At 38.8% G+C, this 27,878-nt stretch overlaps 1 protein-coding gene across 1 annotated transcript in view; it reads left to right on the top strand.

The window, feature by feature from the left end:
• The window catches only part of nudt14 (nudix (nucleoside diphosphate linked moiety X)-type motif 14), a 69,465-nt gene that overhangs the window by 30,039 nt on the left and 11,548 nt on the right, over positions 1–27,878 (top strand). The window contains exons 2-4 of the mRNA XM_052096033.1: positions 13,013–13,056; positions 21,635–21,699; positions 27,566–27,869. Of these exons, the coding sequence (XP_051951993.1) occupies positions 13,013–13,056; positions 21,635–21,699; positions 27,566–27,869 (413 nt within the window). The remainder of the gene's footprint in view (positions 1–13,012; positions 13,057–21,634; positions 21,700–27,565; positions 27,870–27,878) is intronic.

The raw sequence follows: 27,878 nt of genomic DNA, 5'->3' as shown, positions 1-27,878 counted from the left end.
GCTTTTTTTATAGAAATATGAAATAATAATTTATTATAATAATAATTATATGAAATAATATTGGGGGGTGACTCAGTCCTTGATCACAGTGAAGCAAAAGTTTGTAAGCCCCCTAGAGCAACATGGACACTTCATAGGATGTGTTAAAATCATGGTTTTACAGTAATTTGGAGACTTTTGAACCTATGTGGTAGGACTATATATTTTTATCATCAGTCCAAAAGGTTTATTTTAGAATAGATTTTTTTTATATCCAAATCCTTTATTTCATCTCTTGTTGGTTGCTCAATTGGAAACATTCTCAAATCAACCCCTGGTGGTTTTAGAGGTGTAGTCACATATAGAAAAAGAGAAATCATATAGTTATTGGGACACCCCTTAATGTACCCCTTTTGCAAAATCCTGAATTCCAACAAATGTTAAAGACTGAAAATAAATGTTTATATGGAGACCAACTGGTTCACAGTATCCTCTGTGGGCGTGGCTTGGGAGGGACTTAAGGCGGTTCTTAGGGGTCGGATCATTCATCAAAAATGAGAACTTGTGGAGTTGGAAGGAAATATTAAAGAGGCAGAGCTGAAGCGTCGTATGTCGTCTAATGGCCTCAGAGAATTGACCCGATTGAAATATAGATATAATGCTATTTTGTTGCGGAAAGTGGAGTTTTGGTTATTCAGGGCAAGACAGTTATACTTTGAGTGGGGGAAAAAGCAGGGAAACTTCTAGCTAGATATGTAAAGCAGAGAGAGTCTCTTTCTACCATTCCCTCGGTGATATCTGCCAGTTGGTGAAATGTTTACCTCGGCCATTGCTATTAATTATGCATTTAAAGAGTTCTATCTTGATCTTTATAGCTCCATATCTTCGTCTACTGATGAGGATATTAGACAATTTGTGGAAACAGAACTCTCTAAATTGACAACTGAGTAAAACAATTATCTTGATTCTTAGATAAACTTGGAGGAGCTGGATGAGGTAGTTAAGTCCCTACCTCCTGGCAAGGCTCTGGGGCCAGAGGTTTTTGCCGCAGAATTTTTTAGATCCTATACTACAGAACTGGCTCCACTTTTGTTAGAAGTTTATACTGAATCATAAAAGAATGGAAATCTTCCCCCAACCATAACACAAGCCTGGATCAGTCGGATTCTTAAAAAGGACAAAGAGCCAAGCGAGTGTAAAAGTTCCGATCCTATCTCCCTTATCAAACTAGATGTAAAAATGTTGTCAAAATGTGGGCATGTGGGCTTCATTACATTTATCAATGATTGGGAAGGTTAATGCAATTAAAATGAATTGTATTCCAAAATGTAACTACCTGCTACAATCTCTCCCTGTAGATGTCCCCCTCTCTTATTTCAAGCAATTTGATAGCATAGCAAAGTCCTTCATTTGGAATGGTAAACATTCCAGATTGCATTTTAATAAGTTACATAGGCCGATTGACAAAGGTGGGCTAGGCCTACCCAAGATTTAGTTTTATTACTATGCGTTCGGTCTCAGACATTTGGCTCATTGGTCACTTCCACCTGAGAGAGCCCTTCCCTGATTTCTTATTGAACATGCAGTTCTTGCCCTTATTTCGCCATTACAAAGCCTTTCTATCGAACTAATCGGAAAAACTCAAGTTACTCCCCGTTATTTTGAATTTACACTTGGTATGGACTAAAGTGTCCAGATTGTTTAAATCAGACACTTATTTAAGTGTTGCCTTAAGAATATGACAGAACACAAGATTGTGTTTTGGCAAGTCCCCTTTCTGCTGGCCAGAGTGGATTGTGAGGGGGGTTGCTACACTCGGTGACCTATATGAAAGTGGAGTGTTGAGAATTTGGTCCAACACTTTGGGATCCACAGACCTTAGTTTTATAGGTATTTACAACTGTGCCACCTGCTTTGTACTATTTTTGAGAGTAGCACACCTATGGAGGCAGATGCTTTGGAAGAGGTGATTGTGGCTTTTGGAATAGGTCATGAGGCATCAGTGTACTACTCAGTGTTAATTCAGAGTCTGGGTAGGGCTGGGCGATAAAACCATATCGATATACATCACGATAAGGAAAATCCACGATAAGTTTTTGAGGAATTTTCGATATGTACTGCGTGCCACTAAAACGCAAGCAGTTCGTCTTTCTCAGGCTGCATTTACACTGGGGTGGACGAAATCCGCTCAAAGGCGCTCACAGCGCTAGGAAAGAGCTTGCTCCACACCGCTGCCAATCAGCTTCGCTCTCAGCTTCGCTCACAACGCGCCAGTGGTCAGACTGGATGAACTTGCTAATTCTTGCTGCCTTGCTAATGACTAGGCTACTTCAGACACAGATTGATTCCATTCGCACCTTAATACTTCATGACAACTGTTGTGCCTTCTCATCGTCTCTAGTGAAGAGCGCGACAGAACAACGGTGATGTGGACAACAGCTCCGATCTTTCTGTGCTGTAATCCTGAATCTTGAAACACGTTGCCTCTTTTCCCTGCATGTGTGTAGACATGAAGCCTGCATGAGTTAACTTGATTTCAAGCACCTTTTAGACCATAATGTTTTTCCCTTCTAAATTTTCTTTATTAATCAGCATGTTACGAGCCTTTAATAATAAACAAATCAAATAAACAAATCGATTTCTGTTCTAATTTTGTGAAAATGAATTAGATAACTGGAATGGATAAGGAAAGTCTAAAATTACTAGTTGGTAGACTAGTCTCTCACTTTAATGAAAATATACAAATGTTTTAAAAAAATAAAATAAAAAACGTTTTCTAAATTTTCTTTCAGGACACCCCTGAATCCACATTCAGTATCATTCCACAGTCACAAGGGCTTCTATGCCCCATACTTGGGTATCTGAATCTAAAGAAATATAAAAAATATTTCATTTTAATGTAAAAATATTCCAACAAATACTGGACTGCTGTGTATATGCTTCAGAACAAACAAACAGATGATCTTTTAACATTAATTGTCAATTGATAAACTATAAAATATTTTTATATTTTGGTAAAAGATCCTGCAGACCCCACTGCTTTGGCCGTCTCTGGACCCCCTGTGCAGTTTTGTAGAGACTATTTTTACTGTTTAGAATTTATTTTTTCTTCTTTTCTTCCATGAACTTTGAAATAAAAAAAAAAGAAAATGAAATGTGTAAATGTATATCATGATAAATATCGATGTCGAACAATATGAAAAAGATTATCGGGATAACAATTTTGGCTTTATCGCCCAGCCCTAAGTCTGGGGGACAGAGCCTTAACTTCTCTCAAGAGAGTATGGGAGAAAGATTTCTACTTGGCATTGGAGGAAGGAGTGTGGACTATGATTCTTAAAAACATTAAGTGTGCATCTAGAGATGCAAGGGTGCGTCTTATACAATTCAAAATTTTGCACAGATTTTATTGGACCCCCTCTGGACTGTATAGGCCTGGTCTTAAAGGCACACCCACCTGCTGGAGATGCCAAACGGAGGATGGAGACATGGCCCATGTTTTTTGGTGGTGTGTCGAGATCCAGAAATTCTGGTCGAAGGTGCAGAATTTTGTGTGTGACATGATGGGCACTTGTGTTTCGTTTTGCCCCAGACTTTGTGTTATGGGCAATGGGATGGTCATAGATGTGGGGGATAGCCATATAGAGAACTGGGTTCTGACTTGTGTGATGATCACCAGGCAGGTTATTTTGAGGGGTTGAAGGTCAGCTGGTGTGCCCCATATCCGGAGTGGTTCACGGAGATGGGGAGAGTAGCTGCTTATAAGGAGGTGTCATTGGGAAGACAGGGTGATTTCGATTTTTTTTGTCCGGAAATGGGGCAGGTATTTGTAATGTTTTGGGGGCTCTCGGGTGGGGTGTGGAGAGAGTACTGTAGTAACGTTTTAAGTGAGTATGATTATAATGTGTATATAATATGTATGTATGTATGTTTGTATATATATGTATGTATGTATGTATATATTTATTTATGTGTGACCACAGGATTGTTTTTCTTTTCTTGTTATTATAAGATGCACTATAGATCGGGAGTATGTGGTGTGTGAATGTGCATACCTGACTGTTTAACAACAAATATTGCATCTAATCTGCTTTGTCGTTGCCTTAAATCCCTTGCTCAGTCTCTTTCTATCCTGTAAGATCTTGTGCTCTTGGGGGGCACTTTCACTTTCCAGGCGTGTCATTGCTGTGCATATTTCATCCTTGCACATCTGCTGAGTATGAACTTGCATGGCCTCTCCCTTACTGTGCTCTCTCAAGTTGCTACAGCAGTGGTGGTTGAGATGTTAATACTTGTGTTCAGATTAAGACTTTTGGGTTTACATTCCATTAAATCCTAAAGCCTCTCTGCAAACTCCAGGTCATCTCTACTTAAGCTGGTTGGTATCATCACCTATGGAAAAAAATTAAATATAATCCTCAGTTATAGAATTGCTCAAATTATTTAGTGTTAAGTGTTTCCTTCTAGCAGTGTCCATTTAAAAAAAAAGCACATTACATCCCCTTCCACTCAATTAAACACCCACTTGCGCCTCTGCATGTATTAACTCAAGTATACACTTGCCATGGAAAGACACTTTATATCCCTGCTCTTCTTTATTCCTGTGGTTAAAATGAAGAATTTAACACTTACACAAATATGTTTGGATCACTTTGACATGATTAGGAACCAGGTGAACACCTCCTTGGCACCCTGAACAGAATCTTCTCAACAGTATGGATAGTTTGTTGGTAGGGCAATGAAAATCTATCGTTTTTACTGGCCCAACCAAAATAAAATAACATTTTCAAAAATACAATTTAAATGTGCAATAATATTGTATTTAATATAATTTGTTTGTATTTTAATAACAGTAATAATATAACACAATGACATATAATGGAACATGAATGGCATAGGATATAAAACATTTCTGAATGGTTTATAATTTTCAAAATGTCTTACTGATGCTTCGAAGACACTATCAAAATTTTGACAACCTCTGTTACCCAGCTAAATAACGTTACCTTGCTGACAACTTTAAATCAGCAGAATTCCCAACTACTCACACTGTCCCTTATTATTGAATCCTTAATGGTTTTCAAATATTGATTATTTTGTATGTTCACCTAAACTCATCCTTGTTCTTTTGTCATAGCATCTGTATACTTAACTTGAATTAACTGTAGCAGAAATGCTTGAAGTATGAAGATTATAAGGACCCTTTCAAGCATTCAACTAGGTCGTCTTCTCTTAATGGAGCAACTCTGACACCATACAGATACATGAGACTGAAGTTTGTTCCACTTTTTCAGTCTTCCCTCCAAAACAGCCACATTTTGGAGCCAAAAGACACAGGTCATTAGCACAAAAAGCGGCATTTCTCAAAGCAGGCGTGACCCCGTTGGATCCACTGACCACGCTTGGTATGCAGGTTCACTTTCCACACTCTCATTTTACACTGGCGCCTCAGGTAACCGATGACTATTTCCATTAATGGAGCCTTGCTTCATATTAACAGATCAGGTCTGCAAACATGATTAGGTAGGTCACACTTAAGCTGTTCAACTGGAAAAAGGTGCTGCATTTTTTAAATAGCACAGTGTCTGTTTGTGAGAGTGTAATGAGGCCTTTAATTATTTGACTTACTAATGTACATCCAGCTCATCCACCAATCAGCTAATTCTTTTAATTTTCTTATTCCTTATTGATGTATTTCCTGTTTTTTATTCAAATAAAACTGCTGAGATTGCAGAGTTTCCTATATGACTGTTTACAGTCTGGGTGGTACAAATTAGGATGGGCAATGCACACCTACTCATGGCATTTGAGATTTTCAGTTGATATTGTTCTGAATAGTGAGCTTGGCTGGACTTAGAGGAACCTTGGTGGTTAGTGCAGTGTAAGAGGAGGTCAGATCATTGTATTCTCTGAAAAACATACATGACCCTTACAAGTTACTGCGTGGCGACAGTAGTATTGTGGTAACTAAGCCTCAAAATACAGGTGTTGCCACAATGTTCTTCAAATGATAGAATTAGTTCTTCAAAATTATATGGTAGGCCTAAATACGGTACTGCCATAACTACCATTGCACATACGTTACTAATAGTATTTGCTCTGCCAAAATTATTTGGTAGGTCTAAATATGGTACAGCCATAACTAAAGTTGCACGTATGATACTAATTATTTGCTCTGCCAAAATTATCCTGTAGGCCGGAATATGGTACTGCTGTTAATATTATACTAGTGTTATTCGCTCTGACAAAATTATTTAGGCCTAAATACGGTCCTTCTGTAACTATTGCATGTACGATACTAAAATTATTTTCTCTTCTAAAATTATACGGTAGGGTTAAATATGGTACGCCGTAACTACCATTGCATGTGCAATACTAATAGTATGTGCTCTGCCAAAATTATATGGAAGGCCTTTATATGGTACTTCCTTTACTACCATTGCACCTACAAAACCAAAATTATTTGCTTTGCCAAAAATATATGGTAGGCCTTAATACGGTACTGCTGTTACTATCGTCATATGTACAATACTAATATTATTTTCTCTGGACAGAATTTTATGGTAGGCTTAAATATGGTATTGCCATAACTACCGTTGCATGCACAATACTAAAATGATTTGCTCTGCCAAAATGTGGTGTTTGGTGGGCTTAAAGATGGTGCTGCAATAACTGTAAGTATGTGTGATACTAAAGTTATTTACTCTGCAACTTGGAATCGTGAAACTTTGGCTTGTTTCGTAATACTGTAATTAAGGTATCGTGACAACCATATAAGATACATCCTAAGGTATGTTGTGCAGATGCGTCGTATGATGGGCTAATTCACTCTTTTGTGGTGAATGAATAGCTATCGTGGGTGTAAGCACAAAGAGCGCCCATAAAAAGAAAATTACAAATTTCTGAAACCTCTTTATTATCAAAGTAATACCTGTTCATTACTATGACGCATGATCATGATCTGATATCTGTTGAGACAGATTATGGGCATGTAAGTCTTCAAGATAAACAAATATTTAACACACGTGTATAATGCCAAGCCTCTTACTGGGCATGTAACTTTACCTCAGCTCAGTTGATTGAATTGTTGACATCTGGGTGTCAGTGTTAATTAGCATGCTGAATACTGAGTGATCAATCAGTTGTCCTCCAACACTACAAGTTGAACTCTTGCTGTGAGTTGCTTGTAAGACATGAGGATGTTTTTCAAATAAAATAAAAAAATGCAAAGTCTAAACACTGTTCTTGCATTCAAATGAAGAGTTTTATAATAATCATAACATGAAACTGTAATAAGTCCATTTAACTGAACTCATATAGTCCGCATTTTAGGCAATTTACAAAAGTACTGGAAGTGGCATATATTATTTGCAGTATATGCTGTGCTAAGATGTAGTGAAAAGACATTAGCCTGCAAATACTTTATTTTTTATATATAAATTAGTTGGTCTTACTTAGCCTCGCATTTGATATCTACAATGCCTCCTTTGCACATCTTTAAAATTTTCCACACCTCTGTTAAGAGCAGGTTATGAAACAAATTTTACCAGCCACTTACATTTTTACAGCCACCTGTATCCGATGCAAATATATTGTATTTATTGGCTATTCACAATCCATGTACAGTAAAATGCTAAACTGCTGCATTTAAAGTGATTTTAAATTCTGAGCACCTCCTGAGATTGCATGAGATAATTTGCAGTGCTCACAAGAAGAGCAAAACAGAGAAGAAATGCTCACACTGCTCTCATAGGCGACAGAGTCCCATTGAACATCTCGTCAAACAGTGAATCAGACACATGCACGGCTGCTTTTTTTTTTTTGTCTGTTCTTCAAAATAATAAAAAGTGTGTTCCTTCAAGCATGCCTGTTCAGACGTACTGTAGTATAAACATCTGTTTCAGGAGATGTGGGGAAAAAAAAGTGGAACGCGCTAAATACAGGTGCAAATGTGTCGGAAACATTCAGGTAAGTGAAAAGATGAGCAAAATTGCCTGCCACTGTTCACGGTTAATTTCATACCCTGGTTGAGAGTAAAAGAAGTGCACACAATATTGACAGCTTTATCTTGACATATGCTCTGGTAGATGGAGGTTTGTCATTTTACACATTACTTCAGTTTTGCAGTATTTGGATATCGTGGCTTTGGACTTCCAACTGCCGGGTTTTTTACAAAAAGCCAACATGCATATACATTTGAGATTTTGTTCACATGATTTTCATCCAATTTAAATGTGGTGGTCTACTACTGCTCAGGTGATTGAAACAGCCAACTTGCTTTGGGAGATAGAAGTGATTGGCTACACTCAAACTTTCAGAGTGCTGCATAATATCGATACAGATGCAATTGTATTGCTATGCTCATCAGCAAGGACACCATGACGATGTATGGTTGTATAGATATTTTGATACAGCCCCATACGTCATCATCTTGAACTACAACACCAACAGCATGCTGAACTACATGCCTGCTCTTGTGAAGTTCATGTATCTTAGAATCCCTGTCTTGAGACATTACAGTGATCAAAGGTGCCAGAGGTTTATGTAAAAGAGGGAGACATTAGTGTTAAAGTGTACACTATGTGCACTAGATAAACCTTGGCTACATTACTACTGACCATTGAAGAGCTGCACAGCCTTCGGTATAAATGCTATAGTGTTCTGACAGTTCAAACTTCTATCTATTTCTAAGTCTGAGCTGAACACAGCGTGATAATAAAAAAAAACATAAAACTCAGATAAACAAAGATACAGCATTGGTAATCTAGCTTGAATCATAAAGCCTAATGTGACTTCATTGATTAAATGGAAACCCATACTGTGGTATATTTTACTTTTATCCACCTTTATCTTGTCCAGGGGTCCCCAAACTTTTTTCTATGAGGGCCACATCATTTTTCCTTTCTATAATGGAGGGCCGTAGTCTAACAGAAAATGGCATGGGCCGGAGTGATTTATTGTGGAGATTTTATTATGATTTTAAATGGATTTACAGTATTATGCCTCCTAATGCTAGATTAATTTATTATTTATGCACCATACATATCAAGTGATATATAGCCTATTAAAAGAGCATTATTACTATCGTAATGACATTTTTTCATATTCATTGCTATTGAAATCAAATTATTTACTTACTCATGCGTATTAGGCTAATCAGTGTGAACTATGGGCTTGTTTCTGGCTGGTGAGAAGCCCAATGTCAGGTTCCATTCCTGTCACAGCCAGTCTCAAAGACTGATGCAAATGTTCATCAGTGAGTCTTGATCTCATCGGATTTTTTATCAGTTTCATGCGTGAAAAGGTTTGCTCACAGATATACGTGCTGCCAAAATGTGTGGACATCTTCATTGCATTCCTTCTGATGTTTGGGTAGGTCTCGTTAGGGAGGGCAGTATAGAATTCAATGAGACTGTTGGGCTTAAACGCGTCTTTCAGAACATCGCAGTTCTGTAACTCAGCCAACTCAAACTGATAAGAAGGCAGGGCTTCGTCAATGTCAGCAGCAAAAGGGTTCTGAAAAAAGAGGATTTCTTTAGCGTGGACATGTAGCTCACGGAATCGCACATCAAACTCCGCCTCCAGCATTTCCAGCGCTTCCACTGACTTTTCAGCTGGGAATGGGAGCACTGGTTTCTCAGCTGAGAGGCTTTGGGTAACAGGGAGATGGGTGAAGTCTTGCTTTTGCACTTGTCCCACAAGCAGTGCTAGTTTCACCTCAAATGCTTTTATGTGGGAATACATGTCACATATTAGTTTCCCCTTGCCTTGGAGCTGCACGTTGAGGCCATTCAACATTTCTGTCACATCTGTTAAAAAGGCGAGGTCCCATTTCCATTTTGTGTCGATCAGTTCTGGGACAGTTTTGCCCTTTGTCAGAAGAAAAACATTGATTTCGGGTAGCAGCTCGTAAAAACGCCTCAAAACTCTGCCCCGGCTTAACCATTGGACTTCTGTGTGGTAAAGCACATCTCCGTGAGAAGACTCTAGCTCGGACAGAAAGACTTGGAACTGCCTTTGTTTAAGTCCGTTTGCTCTGATGAAGTTTATACATGATACCACCACTTTCATAATCGATTCCCACTTCAGAACTTTGCAGCACAGTGCTTGCTGGTGAATTAGGCAGTGTACTTGTAAAGGGGGCATGAGACCTCTTTCCTCCATTTCTCTATTCATGCGTCCTATCAGTCCCCTTGACGCGCCAACCATACTAGGAGCTCCGTCAGTCGTGATGCTGGCCAGCTTAGACCAGTCTAGATCCAACTCTTCTATCGTTTGGCACACTTTACCAAAAATATCCTCCCTGTCGTAGTACCTTTGAGACTTTTTAGGGCTGCCAGCTCCTCGGACACTTCAAAGTTTGAGCTAACTCCGCGAAGAAAAATGAGCAGCTGTGCCATGTCCTGCACATCATTACTTTCATCCAGCGCTAATGCAAAAAAATCTAATTCTTTCACTTTTTCCTTCAGCTGGGCATATACATTATACCCCATTTCTTCAATTCGTCTGGTGATTGTACTTGCGGACAGACTCACCGCATTTAAGACGTCTTTCTTATCGGCTCACACCTCCTCCGCAACAGCATTCATACATTTCTTTACGAACTCACCATCACTGAATGGCCTACCGCAGGTTGCAATCAGTTTAGCTACCTGAAAGCTAGCTCGAATGGATGACTGGTTCAACTGGGTTTGCCGTACAGACGTATTTTGCTGAGCAGATAGTCCACTTTTTAGCTTCGACACTTTGTTTGCTCTCATTTGGCCTTGTAAACTCGCATACTTGTCTCTGTGGCGGGTTTCATAGTGTCGGCGCAGATTGTATTCTTTGAACACGGAGACTGTTTCTTGACAGATGAGGCAAACAGCCATTTCTTTGCATTGAACAAAAAAATAATCACTTGTCCACTTTTGGTTAAATACCCTGCATTCTGAATCAACTTTTCTCTTTCCCAACCTTTTGGCCATTTTGTTGTCACTTTAAATTTTCTTGCTGGATCGCGTGCACCGCTTCGATCACGATGTAACGTTAATCGGGTGAATCTAACAAATAATTTGGCTACTTTAATAATTATAACTAAGGGAAATTTTATTTTGAAAGCCAATATGTATTATCAAATACAAATATGATATGATTAAAACATATTTAAAATTAAATTGTAAAAATATTTCTCTGCATGGCATTGTTCAGAGGGCCGGTCCAAATATGGGGCCGTAGTTTGGGGACCCCTGATCTTGTCCCTATAAACACTTAAATTGACTTTTAAAAGACACTTATTTAAAACCTTTTTTCATTTACACATCTATAATTACACATCTCTTCGAATAGCTATAGCTTAATTTTGTGGTTAATTGCATTTTATGTAATTTTGGGTTGGATGGGTTGCCAAGCAACTAAAGTCAGCAAAAAAACGAAAACGTCCTCTCAATTTAAACTGCTTTTATTTTCAGCTAGCCCTAGCCCTAGCCCTAGCCCAATGCTCAATAGGATTGATATCTGGGCTCTTCGCTGGCCACGGCAGAACACTGTCATTCCTGTTTTACAGAACAAACAGTATGGCTGGTGGCATTGTCATGCTGAAGGGTCATGTCAGGTTGAGCCCACAGGAAGGGTACAACATGAGGGAGGAGCTGCAGGAAGGGTAGAACATGAGGGAGGGGGATATCTTCCCTGTAACGCACTGCATTGAGATTGCCTGCAATGACAAAAAGCTCAGTCCGATGATGCTGTGACACACAGACACACCCAGACCATGACGGCTCCTCCACCTCCAAAAAGATCTCGCTCCAGAGTACAGGCCTCGGTGTAATGCTCATTCCTTCCACGATAAACGTGTGTCTGACCATCACCCATGGTGAGATAAAACTGCGACTCGTCAGTGAAGAGCACTTTTGGCCAGTCCTGTCTGGTCCAGCGAAGGTGGTTTTGTGCCAATAGGCGATGTTGTTGCCGGTGATGTCTGGTAAGGACCTGCCGTACAACAGGCCTACAAGCCCTCAGTCCAGCCTCTCTCATCCTATTGTGAACAGTCTGAGCACCGATGGAGGGATTGTGCGTTCCTGGTGTAACTCGGGTAGTTGTTGTTGCCATCCTGTACATGTCCCGCAGGTGTGATATTTGAATGCACCGATCCTGTGCGGGTGATGTTGCACGTGGTCTGCCTCTGCGAGGATGATCAGTTGTCCTTCTTGTCTCCCTGTAGCACTGTCTTGGCTTCTTACAGTACGGACATAGCAATGTATTGCCCTGGCCACATTTGCAGTCCTCATGCCTCCATACAGCATGCTTAAGGCACGTTCACGCAGATGAACATGGACCCTGGGCATCTTTCTTTTGATGTTTTTCAGAGTCAGTAGAAAGGTCTCTTTCGTGTCCTAGGTTTTTATAACTGTGACCTTAATTGCCTACTGTCTATAAGCTGTTAGTGTCTTAACGACCGTTCTACAGGTGCATGTTCATTAATTGTTTATGGTTCATTGAACAAGCATGGAAAACATTCTTTAAACCTTTACAATTAAGATCTGTAAAGTTATTTGGATTTTTACAAAATTATATTTAATATACTGTGTCCTGAAATAGTCCCTTTCTTTTTTGCTGAGTTAGTTGAAAACTTACAGTAGCTATTCTAAAAGGCCACCACACTACCCTGGTTGAGTTATAAAGATAAAAAAAAAAAAGTCACAATAAATTTGAAAAAGACTATGTTCAACCATGATTAAAAATGTTTTTTTTTTTTACTTTACATTTTTTAATAAATAAATAAATAAATCGTTCATTTGTCAGTTTTCATTTCATCTACTTTAGCTTAGCCTCCAATAACTGCCAGATTCTTCTACTGCTGCTTGCAACTACATTTCAATGTTTTTGTTTGTTTGTTTTAAGTTGGCATGTGCTTTATCATATCAAAAAGTTTCGGTCTCATTTGTTTGTTGCTGTTTTTGTATATAATGTTGACATATTTTCCTAAATTATCTGATGATGATGATGTTATTTCAAATATGATAGGATATTTTATTTTTGCTGTTTTTCACAGAATGGAACAAAGAAGTCCTGGGACTTTATGCAAACCCATGATAGGTAAGACTGTCTTAATATAAATCAAATAAAAACTATTATATGTTTATATATATATATTAGTATAATATCAGCTTACCAATAACAGAATCCTCTCAGATTTTGAATATGATTCCTTGGATTATCTCTTATTTTTCTCTCTCTCTCTCTCTCTCTCTCTTGTATTTTTGTATTTTTACATTATACTGAAGTGACAATGCATTGAATAACCTACTACAAACTACCTCTCAGATGTGAATTCATGAATATCTTGCTTATGGTTGTGCACAAGCAAATGACACCGAAGTACTATGGATGCTTGATAGTTGACGTGGGCTGAAGGAGACTTAATTCATTTATTAATTGAGTATGCAGCTCACCTTCAAGACCTCATAGCAATCCAAAAGAGTTTGTTGCATCTTTTCAGCCTTTAGGTAGGGAGAAAGGAAGAATTGGGTTTCCTGTTTGCTTATTTGCCATATTCTCAGAGCAATGTCTCCTGTATTGTTTTGAGTGTAAATCAGTTGCCGACCTTAAGGCAACTATAAACCTGGGAGGATTAAGGGCCCATGGGCCTGGAATGTCTCACCATGGTGCTACAATAGGAAGCTCTCCCTTGCCCTGGGAGTTTTTGTGTATGCATCTTGATCTCTGTTCATATCTGTCTTTTACACGCACAGGCCTGCATTGATCTTTGTCAAAATAAATCTAACTCTCTTGCTCTCTCGCGCTCTCTCTCTCTCTCTCTCGCTCTCTCTCGCTCTCTCACTGTTATACCCAGTACTGTTGTTATTTGGGTTCCGGTAAGTGAGAAAGCCTTGCAAAGTAATCCTGCGACCCTCCACCTGTCTTCAGTGCAGTCGCTGATACCTGATCAGACTTGAAGCTTGTTCAAGAGTAAAACCAGTTCCACTTTAGACTCTTTTCCCACAAAACAGCTTACAAAGTTATACTTGAGTCATTACACCTAAGAGCAGCCTCTTTGTACCTCTGCAGTTTTTCACTGCTACCCTGAGACCATAGTTAACCTCTCATAAAGGGGTCATTTAAACAATTTTATGAATCCATGTAAATTGAGTACCTCTGTGGGAAATGTGTCAATATTTCCAGACCATTTTACTTTCACATAGAGCTGTCTGGAGATTCAGTCATTCTCAACAACAAAGTATCTGACCAATATGTAGAAAGAGTTACAGCATGTCCATATACACTCACCTAAAGGATTATTAGGAACACCTGTTCAATTTCTCATTAATGCAATTATCTAATCAACCAATCACATGGCAGTTGCTTCAATGCATTTAGGGGTGTGGTCCTGGTCAAGAACTCCAAACTGAATGTCAGAATGGGAAAGCAATTTTGAGCGTGGCATGGTTGTTGGTGCCAGACGGGCCGGTCTGAGTATTTCACAATCTGCTCAGTTACTGGGATTTTCATGCACAACCATTTCTAGGGTTTACAAAGAATGGTGTGAAAAGGGAAAAACATCCAGTATGCGGCAGTCCTGTGGGCGAAAATGCCTTGTTGATGCTAGAGGTCAGAGGAGAATGGGCTGACTGATTCAAGCTGATGGAAGAGCAACTTTGCCTGAAATAACCACTCGTTACAACCGAGGTATGCAGCAAAGCATTTGTGAAGCCACAACATGCACAACCTTGAGGCGGATGGGCTACAACAGCAGAAGACCCCACTGGGTACCACTCATCTCCACTACAAATAGGAAAAAGAGGCTACAATTTGCAAGAGCTCACCAAAATTGGACAGTTGAATACTGGAAAAATGTTGCCTGGTCTGATGAGTCTCGATTTCTGTTGAGACATTCAGATGTTAGAGTCAGAATTTGGCGTAAACAGAATGAGAACATGGATCCATCATGCCTTGTTACCACTGTGCAGGCTGGTGGTGGTGGTGTAATGGTGTGGGGAATGTTTTCTTGGCACACTTTAGGCCCCTTAGTGCCAATTGGGCATCGTTTAAATGCCACGGTCTACCTGAGCATTGTTTCTGACCATGTCCATCCCTTTATGGCCACCATGTACCCATCCTCTGATGGCTACTTCCAGCAGGATAATGCACCATGTCACAAAGCTCGAATCATTCACAATAATGCACCATGTCACAAAACTCGAGTTCACTGTATTAAAATGGCCCCCACGGTCACCAGATCTCAACCCAATAGAGCATCTTTGGGATGTGGTGGAATGGGAGCTTCGTGCCCTGAATGTGCATCCCACAAATCTCCAACAACTGCAAGATGCTATCCTATCAATATGGGCCAACATTTCTAAAGAATGCTTTCAGCACCTTGTTGAATCAATGCCACGTAGAATTAAGGCAGTTCTGAAGGCGAAAGGGGGTCAAACAGATTATTAGTATGGTGTTCCTAATAATCCTTTAGGTGAGTGTATACATTTTCTTAAGAAGGCCTTGGTTCTTTAGTGAGGAGCATTTGGACCATGTCTGTGAGAAAGGGATCCACAAACCAAAACATAGTCCCTGTGGGTTTGTGTAAACCATGTCCTAATAATGAAAGATGTGACAATTTTGCGGCGAGTAATTTTTCTGTCCCTCCTGAAAGCAACATGTGATGAAATCACAGACAATCAGAACATATACCAATGACATAGTGGCCATGGGTTCCCAGCGCAACTGGACTAAAACGGAGCCAAGCGAGTGACAACATTTTTTGCTGGTAAATCTCAGATTGACATGGAAGCAATGTGAACTTGATGCTTTATCATGTTAACTCTGGTTTGGACAAGGTGAAAAGCTGGAGGAAGCTTAAAAAGAAAAGCAAGACAATCGTTCTTTTACAATTAAAACCAAACTAGCTAAAAAAAATAGCTAGTAACAAAAAGGTCCTTCGTTTTGCCTGGGTTGAACAATTTTTGTAATGTGAGTCTGTGCATGTGCTTAATATACTGACAAACTGTTTGTGCATGTTAAAATATCTGACATCACCATTTGATGTGACTTGTTATTTTGTTGGACTGTTCAGTGTATTTATACAGTAAATTAGTTAGTTTTAATGTGTCTGTGTAGATGAGATGGTGGGGGGATTCTAGAGTTGAAAGGTAAAGCCATTAAGAGGAGCATCTGCTCAGGTCATTAGTGCCACTGATGCAGTCTTTTGTAAGCTCTCTTAGTCCTTGGGTGGTAAGAATTTGGTGTCAACCGTCTTTTGTGAAGACCCGGGGGTCATGTAGAGTATTGATGGGTATGTGTGTTTGTGCATCCTCATGTTCATTGATTTGCAAAGCTCTGTGTAGATGATTGACTTGGGACTAGTGGTCGACCGATTATGGGTATTTTTTTAATGGCCGATATGATAAAGATATCTGGAAAACAGTGTGGCTAATTACCAATATAATGCAGTTTTACATTTGTAATGCAATTGAATTATATCCAATAAATGTTCAAATTCTCTAAATGGTTGTGCCGCTTTTGTGCTTTGTATCTCAATGCAGAAAGCTGCATCTTATTCACTAACTACCCACAATCGAGTTTAAGCAGGCACAATCAATGCTGAAATAATGCTGCGTCTTGAGGGTATAAATTAAGTCATTGTGTTCCGCACAAACATGCCTTCTTTTTATATAAACGAAGCTTATTATAGATTGCACTTTATTCACAAAACGTATTTGCCCGGTGAAATTGAGATCATGTGATTTAACTCCTGAGGAAAGCAGGCGGTAAACTGAATTTTATTTAAAAGAGATGTTTGAATAAGTTTTCATCAATCATGGTATTAGTAATTAATCAAATAATGATGTTAATGATATGATTCAGGTATCTGAATCACAGTAGTCAAGTTTTGCTGTACAGTACTGTCCAGATTGCGGTGGTCTGATTCATCCTCTGCAATATCTCCACAGATTGGAATTGCTTTTAATTCATTTAGTGAATCACCCTCTAAACCAGTGCAAAAAGAAGAAAGTGACTCAATTAACAAGGCTGTTTATAGATTTTGAAGCTGGCACTTGGTGAAATTACTATTTCCATTAATTGGCTAATCGGGCAAAGATATTGGTTATTAATCGACATACTTCACTACTTGTGACATTGTTACACCAGGACACTTCTCCCCTCACTGTACCTCCTATCATATCCTGCAATGAAAACCATACAGCCTTAATGAAAAGCATGCCTAATTGTGTACAACGCATTCTGTGTGACTTAAAAGCCCTATTCGGACGGCAATTCTTTCTCAGGGTAACGTCTGTAAAAGTATGTTTTCATGGCTCCTCTGTGATAAAACTGATCACGGGGGACAAGCGAGACTTTTTGTCAATTACATGATTGCAGTTGCACTTGTTATAATATGGAAAATATATAAATCCACAAACTTTGCATTTAAATACAGTATGTTTGGAATTACGCTAAAGTGAAAATACAATTTTTAAAGCATGAAGGAACCGCGCTGCGGACATTTACAGTGTACATTTGCACATACGGAGCAAGCCAACATTCTTGTGAAGAGCAATTAAACAATCAAGAAACTGTAGGGCCTAGACTGTTTATCAATGCACCCAATTAAATCTGTCAATTGGGGTATGCATGTTTTGTCACCCACATCACCTCAGTTGCACCACTTGCATGCTCTCTCCTAAGCACATGCAAGGAGATAAAGAAGCTGCACATATCAAGGACAGTAAAGAGTTCAAATGAAAATTTGAGCGGCTAAGGTTAAAATGGTTTTCTTAAGTTTATCTATCAAAATGATGGACATCATTTGGAATTATCTGTCAGTGTTTAAAAAGTGGAGGTAGAAAATTAAAACTTTTAAAAAGATAGACATTGAACCTTTTAAAAAGATAGAAATTAGCAACTTTTCTGGGACTACTCAACCTGTATAAATGAGAAGTCATGCAATCCCTATGTATAAATGTATTTAGTTTACGTTTCTATGTTAAAATATGATATATTACAATTGTATTATATTGCTGTCATAATAATGGACTATTTCAAAAGTTTACTTGATCTGGCTCTCGTTTTTCTTTCCCTTCTACTTAGGAGATCCCACTTACTGTGGTGGAGTGGCGACATAATTGTATTATTGCGAATTATTTCAAAAATTTCTGTTACACAATCCTCCAACTTTCACAACTTTCCCTTACTGCCAGAGCTGTTACCACGCGCAGCGCAAACTTACGGTACTTAGCAGTGGTCAAAAAGTATTTCCAAAACAACTTTTGGATTATAAACTCAGGAATGTGGATTTGGACAGTAATTAAATTACCACACGACCTTGGTGTTTTTAAAAAAAACTAATGTAATTTGGCCAGGAATCTTCTCACGGCAGGTGAGCGAATAACACTGGCATTTCGCATTCGGACAGTAATAAAATCACTGACTGCCCCCTGTAAATACTGGAATGACCTCACGTCCCCATATAAAATAATTGCCATCCGAATAGGGCTTTTGACAGTATTGTCAGGGTGTAGAGGTGAAGCAGTGAGGATCACAACACTTGGACATGCCGAGGCTCGCTGGAGCATTGGGCCATCAGGTGCACTGTTTCAAAGTGTTGACCCAGACTGCACTCCCCATATTCAATAGCTCATCAGAATGAAGAAAGGAGGCGGTGCGGGGACAGACAGACAATGAGAGTGAGCCTCGAACGCTACTTCCTCCTGATGAAAGGGAGAACAGGAGAGAAGGTGGAGCTAAGAGTTAGATTTGGACCCTTAAAATGGAAAAGGACTCGCTTATTCAGGTCCCAGGCACAGAAATCATGATGTTTCTAGATAATGAGGTTTGCTGATATAATGTATAATTTTAGTCATGTCATGGAGAAACTCTGCTGTTCTTTTGTGAACAAATAAAGGTGTGTTTTTGCTAAGATCAATGTACTTTTACTTGTTTGTTGTTGCCATGTCAAAAAGTTTGGTGCATAAACAAGTACATGGAACTTTAAGGCACTTAATATAATGTGGGTCCAGCACAGAACAAGCGGTTGTAGAATTCTGAATGCATATTGTGGGTAAGATTCTAGTTTTTGTGTGTGTGTGTGTGTGTGTGTGTGTGTGTGTGTGTGTGTGTGTGTGTGTGTGTGTGTGTGTGTGTGTGTATATAGATTTGCTGTCAGAATGGTGTGGCTGTTTCTCTAACATACTTTCACCATGGGAAAGACAGGGTAGGGCTTCTACAGACATATCTGCTTTCCCCACTCAAGAGAGCAGTCTCCCTCCACTGCCATTAAAACAATTACACATGTACCCTCACCAAGCTATTGCAATGCATTGTAGAAAATCTGATCACTCAAACCACATTCAGAGGTAGTCAGAAACTGCATCACATTTGTATGCAACCCAGATAACAATAATGGCACTTTTCCACTGCATGTTACGCTTCGACTCGCCTCAACTCTACTCGCTTTACTTTTCTGAGCTTGCATTTCCATTGCAGTTTAGTGCCACCTCAACGTGGGTGGGATTATAGGCTGATCGTCATTGTTACACCACCTCTACTGCCATGACATCATCTTAAACACGACACAAACTGACCAAACAATAACACGACTACTAGCTGTTAGCTACTAGCTCATTGTGCTGCATTAAGCAGTTGTTGCATGGTGATTTTACACAAGTCTAACAGTTAAATTGGCCTGTTTTTTTTAGAAGCAAGCTTCCAGTAGCTGGTCAACTAAATAATGTGAAGCTTTCAAGCAGAGTATAGAGTTAACTTAACAAAACGTACCATCCTACATCGTGGATCAACGCCAGTCCAGGGCACTCTCCCTCCCATTGCTCGCCGGTTTAGATAGCGTCCATTTGGTCGAACCTCTTCCACTTTTCCTTGATGGTTCTGTAGTCACTTTTAAGTCTTTAACTTTTCCCTACACTTTTGGTAGGTCCGGTGGTAGCTGTGTGCTGCCAACAGCTGAGACACTTCCTGAGAGTCTTTTTCGCTTCGTTCATCACTAACCGCTAACGAGTGGACAGTCTGCACCTCGTTTATTGACCACGGCATGGGTTTGCACACAGCCATTTATTTTTTCACAATTCGAAATTCACGTGAACAAATAATACTGTTATCGCTGTTGCTAAATTCAGTGACGCTGGTTGTGACGATTCTCCCTGACCAATCAGTGATCTGCAGGATTTTGACGTCACGTTTAGTATCGGCTCAGCTTGCTTAGAACCTCGACTGAGGTGGTACTAAAAAAGTATCAGGTACCATGTAATATCCACAGTGGAAAACCCCAAAAAAGCAAGCAGAGTCGAGCTGAGTAGAGTTGTTCTGTGCAGTGGAAAAGCCCCTTAAATGACCACTTACTCATCTGAGAATCAATCATTGTAGTCAAACAAGGGTTTGAAACTTTGCAGATGACTTGCAATTTTAAAAAACAACAACCATCCAGGTGAATATACATGTTCAAGAATTAACAGTATATCTAAGGATGGCCAAAAAAATACAACATTTGAACTCAAACATAGACAAGCTATACAATTACTTTAAATAATGACACATTTTTCTTTTGTGGTGAGTTGTTCATTTTAACATGTCATTCATCCACAACGTCAACCAATGCATTGAGTTGAAATGGCAAGATTTAGGTGAGAGAAGCAGTTTCATTGTTGCCCATGGTAGGCAAAGGCACAAAGGAAAATCATCTTGCAATATTCAAGTAGTTTTTTACTAGTCACAAATCTACAGTTGAATGAGTACTTGATTAATCAATTATTCTTGCATATCCCTAATCTTTGGGATGCCTGATATCAGCCTGCATTGACACGATAACTCACTTTGGATGAATGGATGTATTTTTATTTTGCTCCTTTGCTTAGTTTGGCTTTGTTTGTCTGGCTTTGTTGTTGTTTGTTTTTTGGTCTTTGTTTTGTTTAGTTTGATTTGCTTTGCTTGGTTTTATTCTTACTAAGTGATACACATGTCAAAATCCCCTCTACAAAATCTAATCACAAGTGTTTACATGCATTTAAGATACATGATAATACCAGGTGTAAAAGGTGATCTACTATATCTCACCTGAGACAGATGTTAATACCAGGTGTAAACAGGGCCATACATGTTGTCCTGGTTGGAGAGTGGGGGAAAAAGATGTTTCTTGTGTGAAAGTATTGGAGGGAGACACTCTGTCCTCTGACCTCCTGCCATACCGAGCGATTAGCTTGCTTTCAGTCTACCAAGGTCTGTCTATCTCAGTATGCTTCAGTGAATAAATCCTATTATACAGAGATCCTTAAGAAACAGGGATTTATTCTCCCCTTCTTAAGGCATTAGGTTTAGTCTTAAACAGAGATAAAGTGAAAAGCCAAGACAACAGCCAAGGTGTAAATCCTGGGTGATTGTTGTGGCTTGATGGAGCGTGGGTGTCCATTGGCTTGCTGAATATCTCTCTCTCTCTCTCTCTCTCTCTCTCAGTTCACAATCAAATCTCCTTATCACTTAGCCTAAGGAAGCCAGTGAGTGTAGTTATCCTATCATTGCCTATCACCTTTCGTTTATTGTTACTCTGGCAGGACTGGATGCATCCAAGGGAATGAAAGATATCCAATGTCAAGTACTGATCAAACTGGAAGTGCATCTCTAAATTCTAACTCATTTTCTAAATTCTCTTCCCTTTTTCCCCTCTTTCCAGTGTCTCTGTGCTGATTTTCAACACCACCTCACACTGTTTCATCCTGGTCAAGCAGTTCCGCCCAGGTAACACTAAGCAGTTTTTTTTTTTTCCCTCCCATGGGTCTTTGATTTTGAATTATCTTCTTTTAGTGCCTGACCTCAATTTGTAGGCCAACCCGGAAGGCTAATTTGGCATGGGTTCCCTCTGGAATTTCGAATGGGTTTTTGAATGAGTAAAATAAAAATACACTTCATTTGTCCAGCATCATTCTAAAAATACCTGCTAAAACCCTTTGAAAATATTTGAGCTTGGCTCTTGGTTTGAAAATTCTAATTATCTTCTGAGTTTTAGGAGTGTAAACTCAACAAGAAGGTGGGCATATGTGTGAGGCTTGCCACACATAAACCGAAGGGGCCATTCAGCCCAAACATGTTTATGTAAAAAAATAAATAAAAATTGCGAGATGTGGCGCAATGGTAAAAAAAAAAAATGTCCATCTATTGCATTGTAAAACAATTGCAAACCTGGTCCTTTTGCGTCTGTCAGAGTTGTTTTACTAATTTAATCTTTCTCATCCTACACACACACAGGACCCTCCTGACCCAACTTTCTTACATGTGTTATTCTCACTTTGATTTTGTAGCATGACTTGACAGCATTAAAACATCTGACACATTGTAATGTGATTTTACAAAGGCTAACATGCACACATACATGTCTTTTCACAAAGTGACGCACAACACCCAAATCCCTCTCTTATCTCTCCCTGAAAGAAAATTAAGAATGCTTTTTTTCTTTATTCCTTTTAATAAAAAAATACAAGCTTTAAAATCATGGTCCTCTTTTGACCAGCTGATTTTATCAGCATCACATTATTCTGGTAGAGAGTGTTGCCACACTGAGATGTTTGCTGGGGAATAACATGGATGATAAGCCAGAACAATTGTGTGTTTCCTCTATAGAGTAGCAGATTTGTTCTTACAAAAAAAAAACTGTTTAGAAGTTTATAGACTTTAGTCAGAGTAGACACCTATATTTAATCTTTAGCAAATAGTAACGAGGCTGTGAGGGAAAGCCATACAGTCTATTCAATGGGTTGCACTGTTTAATATCTCAGTGTGGATTGGACAGCTGAGGAAACATTACAAATATGTCATGCCAAAATAATTCCAGTGGACCAAAAACAACTGAAAAAAAATGGATGTGATCACAGGCGATTCTGGGGGATATAGGGAGATGTAACCCCCTCAATAATCAAAAAAAGCAAGTACAATTTTATACCATGATCAATGGAAACAGATGTAGAATAATGTTTTATTTGTTTGGTAACATTATTGGTATTTGTAAATGTGTTTTTTGTAAGTGTTCAGAATTCTTTAACTATGTGGAGGAACACAAAAAAATCGCTACTCAGAGCCCTTTAAGAATAGTGCAGCACAGAGCAGTACGCAATATGAGTTGCTCCGTAAACTATCCGTCTATGGCAGAAATAGTAATAGTATGGTTATATGCCAATCTGAACTCGGCCTGAGTAGTTGGTGAATAGGCGTCGCTTCTAGGAGTATAATAGTTCTCGGTAAGCATTTGCACCGCGGTTCACCAAGTTTAGAATTTGTAGGCACAGTTACAACATCCGCCAATATATCTGAATGGATCTGTAGATGGATACGATCTGCCTGTATTTCACGTGGGTCAACTTGATTACATCACTGTTCTGCAACGTTTGTGTATAGTTGCAAATGGCAAGCGGAGAAAACGAGCCACTGATCGAGAAGCCCCCTGCGTTATTCAGGTCTCCTGTCTGGAAACATTTCCTTTTTGCAGTCAATTACAACAGCGATGGTCAAAACGTTTAAAAAAACAGGCAATGTTTGCAGACATCACTCAGCACGATTGCTGTATACTGGTAATATATGTCAATAATGTGCGTGAGGGTTTAATATGCACGTGTAAGTTCTTCTTGTTTCCTCGCTTGGCTGTAATCTACCGTGAGCGTCAATAATGCACTTTGATTAATGGCATTAGGATGCTGTTATAGTAATACATTGATACATGATTAGTCATTTACGCCGACATCACCCAGGGAAAGAGACACAGATGAGCTGAAACTGCACACACTCCCTTCATTTTTTTAAGCGGGCACTCAGTGCTAATTTGGACAGACATGTAACAATAACTAAAGTGCTTGGGGTGTTCACGTGGGATTTCCATGTATTATTAAAATACTCGAGCAGCATTATCACAACATCCCTTCTCGTATGCATTTTAGGAGAAAGGATAGTCCTTTTATAGTGATGTATACAGCTTCCGAATATTAAATATATGAGATTAATTTTAAATGCACTTTGTTGATGCATGTAGCGTATTAGTGCATGTATTAAGTTAAAATGTTGATTTAGTAATTGTAGTAAAATTGTAGTAACCATGACTGCTGTCACCATGGTTTTGATTCAATTTACCATGGTATTATAACAGTAATACTGTAGTTTCTATATACTGTAGTAACCATAATTTTACTCTATATTGTAACCATGACAGTAACCATGTTTATATTGTGGTTTCTATGATTTTACTACAAATGCCATGGTTAAACTATTGTTACTGTTGTAAAACAATGATTGTTATTTAAGGACAAACCTATTGAACCAAACAGATTATTCTTTGGATTTGGCAGTAATACTTTTTTTTTCTTTCTTTTTTTTTTTTTTTCTGAACAAAGCAAATACAGAACCATACCAAATCCATGACCCTAAAACTGTGATACAAACAGAACTGTGAGAAATTTGAATCATAACACCGCTAGTAGCCTGTGCGGTGCACACTAACACTATTGAAGTTTGTTCATGATTGCTCAAGTTTATATGGACTGTAAGTAAAAAAAAAATAAAACATTTGAAAGATGATTTTTTTTAAATAATTATTGTTTGATTATATTAGTGCTTTGAATGTTTGCATGTAATAATTTATTATGTTAAATAAGATGGTGTTGATATTTGTTTGTGATTCTGAGAATGTATGTGTAAAACAGGTCATGTGTTCAAAGGAGATGTTAAAGGTGTATGTAGAAATTATTATTTTTCTGGCAAATGAGGATATTTCACAGTGAGGGTCAGGGTGATGATAGCAGTCAGGCAGGCATTTCAGATGAGCAGGTAAGAATGAAAACTTTCTGATAGCGAAGAATGTGTAATATGAATCGCAATAGTCAAATATTTAGTTGGATTTTTTTTATTTATCTGTGCATTAATTTGAACTGTTATTATGCACTGTTTAATGTATTGTAATGAAACAAATAATTTTTGACACAGCCATTGACCAGGAAAATAAAAAAATGGCACTCCATTTTTAAAAAGGTTGCCGACCCCTGTAGTAGACTGTGAAAACACTAAGGTCTGTTACCATGCCACATCCATCATGTTTGTGCATGACTTTTCCATTTTTAAATCTTTTTTACCACTTCAGGGTTTCCCAAACGGGGCTTTGCGAACAACTGGGGGTTCGTGAGGGAGTATAAAAATAATTCCGTCATTTACCAATTTTTAAAAACATTGACCAATGAAACCAAATGTTGTCCATCATTTGACAAATAATAAAAAAATAGAAAGGCCGCAACTTAATCCAAGCATACATTTTTTCTTTTAACCATCATTGTATCTATGGCTTCAGTGCCCTTTTCTCACCTTCAGTCATTTATATGAGAGCACACACACACACTCTCTCTCTCTCTCTCTCTCTCTCTCTCTCTCTCTCTCGCTACGTATATCAGTGAGAAAGAGAGCAAGAGTGTGCGCTCTCATGCAACTTGCTGATGATGAAAAAATTGCTCTTTTTTTAATACAAAGCTATTTACTTCATTATCAACAACGCAATCATGTTTTAAACGTATCCTTCATTAACCTGATATTATTTGCCCTGTAGACCTGAAAAGCAATAGGTGATGGCTGCACATTCTTAGCCTATACTGTTACCGCTTGTGTGCTGGTTCTGTTCACTGCTGAATGCACTTTGACATAGGCTTTTAATGGGTCTTAAAGGTGTCATTTTATAAAATATTTAATATGTTCCATTTCATGAAAATATTTCTAGAAGTAAAGAGGACATTTCCCACCACCCCAGATTATAATAGTTGTTGCAGCCCTGGCTTTGTTACTTAAATGAAAATGTTTTTTCGTTGACTGTAGTGAAATCTCTGATTGGGATAGGAATGAATCAAATAAAATTAAATGTATACATTATATAAGAAGAATAGATGTAATAAAGGTTTATTAAAATATTAGAATAATAAGTATAGCGTGTGTTACAACAGGTGCTACCCGGCCAAATGATAACTCACCAGGGAAACCTAGTTAATCCTGCTCAGTCTAGGGTTAGTTTTTAAATAACTATCTAGTTTGGGCCCACTTGTAACTATTCCTGGGGTGTATGCATTTGTCGTGGACGTAAGTCTAAATTAGTGTGTGTGAAGTGATTGATGCATACAGAAAGAGACCGCGAGGGACACTCAGCATACCGGTTTGTCCGCAGATGATATCCCGTTCTTGCTTTCTCTCGAAGCGGCGAGCTCCTGTGTTGTCCGTCAGTTCAAAGTTTGAATAAAAATGTTCCAAGGTAACGTGGATATCAAATAAACAAAAGAATGAACAGAACCAAACACATTTCCAAACAGCGAGGTGCATGTCGCTTGCTCATGTCACACAGGATTTTCTTGTTCTCACCAGAAACTCCAAGCAATCAGCGGGCTCCTCCCCTGCAGTAGATCATTTCAGTGTGTTAGTTATCCCTATCAAAACCCTAACAAAGTGCAAATATGTAAGATTAATTATATTTCAAAGGTTAACATTACTTTAAATATCATGGGGTACTTAAAATATGTCATTCAGTTCAAGGTGGTTCGGCAGACAAAAAAGTTTGGGAACCCCTCCCCCACTTAATGATGTTGGTAGCAGTATATTGACCTTCATCTCTGAGTGACTCCATCCTTTAGTCTGATGTTTAGATTACATGTCAAGAAAAAAAAAAACGTAAAGCAATAATGCATATATTGGCCTATTGCAGTACAGAAAGCTAACTGTGTTGTCCAGAGCCTCTAAAACAATAACTTTCTCATAATGGAACATTTTTCATGTCAATGGGCCGTCGTGCAAACAGAGCATTTGTCAGTGCTTTCTGTGAAGCCTAAGCCCTCGCAATCCACTGTTACACTATTGTTTTATACATGCTCGCCAGGGTCAGCGCCCAGCCTTTCAGAATGGAAGGAAAGCCTTGCATTGTAAGAGAGACATCATTCTTCAGTTTTCTTTTTTCTTTTTCTATAGTCTTCAAACAATGCTTCAAATATAAAAGGCAGGCCTTGTTTAGGGAAACATAAGAACTTCTCAAGAATGGTTGTTCTTTAAGTTCACTCACAATCAGTTCCTTATGTACTATACATTTGTCTGATGTATCTAGGTCAGTAACAAAAAGGTTGTAGGATCCAACACAAATATGGTGATCTATGAGCATCACTATTTTGCCTGGCATTCTAATGCTAATCTTGCAGCTTTGAAATGTGTATTCTTTGTATTGAACCAAGAGTAAAATCTGTGAGGTTTAGATACTGTATTGGTCAGACATCTTTCGATATGCAAATTTACAGGTCAGAGTTCACCAATATTGAATGTTGGTATGCATTGAAAACTTCTCTTTACATGCGTGCATTTCCATTTTACACAAAGTGTTGTGTGACTGCACCATAAGGCTATGTGTTCCAGAACATATAAAAATGATTGGCCTACATGATCTGACACAGTATATGTTGAGGCCTTGCAAAGACAGTACTGTATGTTTGAGACCTCATCAATCAAATTAGGTTTTCTCTCAGATGTTTCCTCATTTATCATTTTGCTAAAGTCTTCTTACATTTGACATATAGTGACATATTATGATGTGACATATCTTACCATTCCACAGCCGTATACATGAGTGAATGGGAGCGGAGCAAACCTAAGCCCTTGCAGCTGACCGAGGAAGGGTCTTCAGAAACTACACCACCAGAACCAAAAGTTCCAGAAGAGGACCAAGCAGGTGAGACAAGTGAGGAGACGTCAAACAACGATAACCAGCCTCCTGCTTCAGCAGGCGTGACCTTCGAGCTGTGTGCTGGCTTGGTGGACAAACCCGACCTCTCTCTGGAGGAGATCGCCAGGCAGGAAATACTGGAAGAATGCGGCTATGATGTGCCAGTCACCAAGCTGAGAAGGATCACGTCATACAGGTAGATACC

The sequence above is a fragment of the Xyrauchen texanus genome, chromosome 28 (genome assembly GCF_025860055.1).
Source record: "Xyrauchen texanus isolate HMW12.3.18 chromosome 28, RBS_HiC_50CHRs, whole genome shotgun sequence".
NCBI classification, from domain to species: Eukaryota; Metazoa; Chordata; class Actinopteri; order Cypriniformes; family Catostomidae; genus Xyrauchen; species Xyrauchen texanus.
Note: the sequence above shows the minus strand (reverse complement) of the source record. Positions and strands in the feature narration are given on the sequence as shown.